The 994-nt window shown below is 69.3% G+C and overlaps 1 protein-coding gene across 1 annotated transcript in view; it reads left to right on the forward strand.

Moving 5' to 3' along the window:
* Positions 1-2: 2 nt before the first annotated feature.
* ADRB1 (adrenoceptor beta 1) overlaps positions 3-994 on the forward strand; it is a gene marked incomplete at its 5' end in the record, with an annotated part of 3,902 nt that continues 2,910 nt past the window's right edge. Inside the window, 2 exon segments of the mRNA XM_034663624.1 lie at positions 3-793; positions 795-991. Coding sequence (XP_034519515.1) covers positions 3-793; positions 795-991 — 988 coding nt within the window.

Consider the following 994-nt stretch of genomic DNA (forward strand, 5'->3'; position numbering starts at 1 on the left):
CCTGCAACCTGTCGTCGGCCGCGCCGCTCCCCGACGGCGCGGCCACGGCGGCGCGGCTGCTGGTGCCCGCGTCGCCGTCCGCCTCGCCGCTGACCCCGACCAGCGAGGGCCCCGCGCCGCTGTCGCAGCAGTGGACGGCAGGCATAGGCCTGCTGATGGCGCTCATCGTGCTGCTCATCGTGGTGGGCAACGTGCTGGTGATCGTGGCCATCGCCAAGACGCCGCGGCTGCAGACGCTCACCAACCTCTTCATCATGTCCCTGGCCAGCGCCGACCTCGTCATGGGGCTGCTGGTGGTGCCGTTCGGGGCCACCATCGTCATGAGGGGCCGCTGGGAGTACGGCTCCTTCTTCTGCGAGCTCTGGACCTCGGTGGACGTGCTGTGCGTGACGGCCAGCATCGAGACCCTGTGTGTCATCGCCCTGGACCGCTACCTCGCCATCACGTCGCCCTTCCGCTACCAGAGCCTGCTGACCCGCGCGCGGGCGCGGGCCCTCGTGTGCACCGTGTGGGCCATCTCGGCCCTGGTGTCCTTCCTGCCCATTCTCATGCACTGGTGGCGGGCCGAGGGCGACGAGGCGCGCCGCTGCTACAACGACCCCAAGTGCTGCGATTTCGTCACCAACCGGGCCTACGCCATCGCCTCGTCCGTCGTCTCCTTCTACGTGCCCCTGTGCATCATGGCCTTCGTGTACCTGCGGGTGTTCCGCGAGGCCCAGAAGCAGGTGAAGAAGATCGACAGCTGCGAGCGCCGCTTCCTCAGCGGCCCGGCGCGGCCCCCCTCCCCGCCTGGAGGCCCTGCGCGAGCAGAAGGCGCTCAAGACGCTGGGTATCATCATGGGCGTGTTCACGCTCTGCTGGCTGCCCTTCTTCCTGGCCAACGTGGTCAAGGCCACCCCCCCCGCCCCCCCCCGCCGCCGCCCCCCCCGCCTCTTCGTCTTCTTCAACTGGCTGGGCTACGCCAACTCGGCCTTCAACCCCATCATCTACTGCC

The sequence above is a fragment of the Ailuropoda melanoleuca genome, chromosome 6 (assembly GCF_002007445.2).
Source record: "Ailuropoda melanoleuca isolate Jingjing chromosome 6, ASM200744v2, whole genome shotgun sequence".
In the NCBI taxonomy this organism is placed as follows: domain Eukaryota; kingdom Metazoa; phylum Chordata; class Mammalia; order Carnivora; family Ursidae; genus Ailuropoda; species Ailuropoda melanoleuca.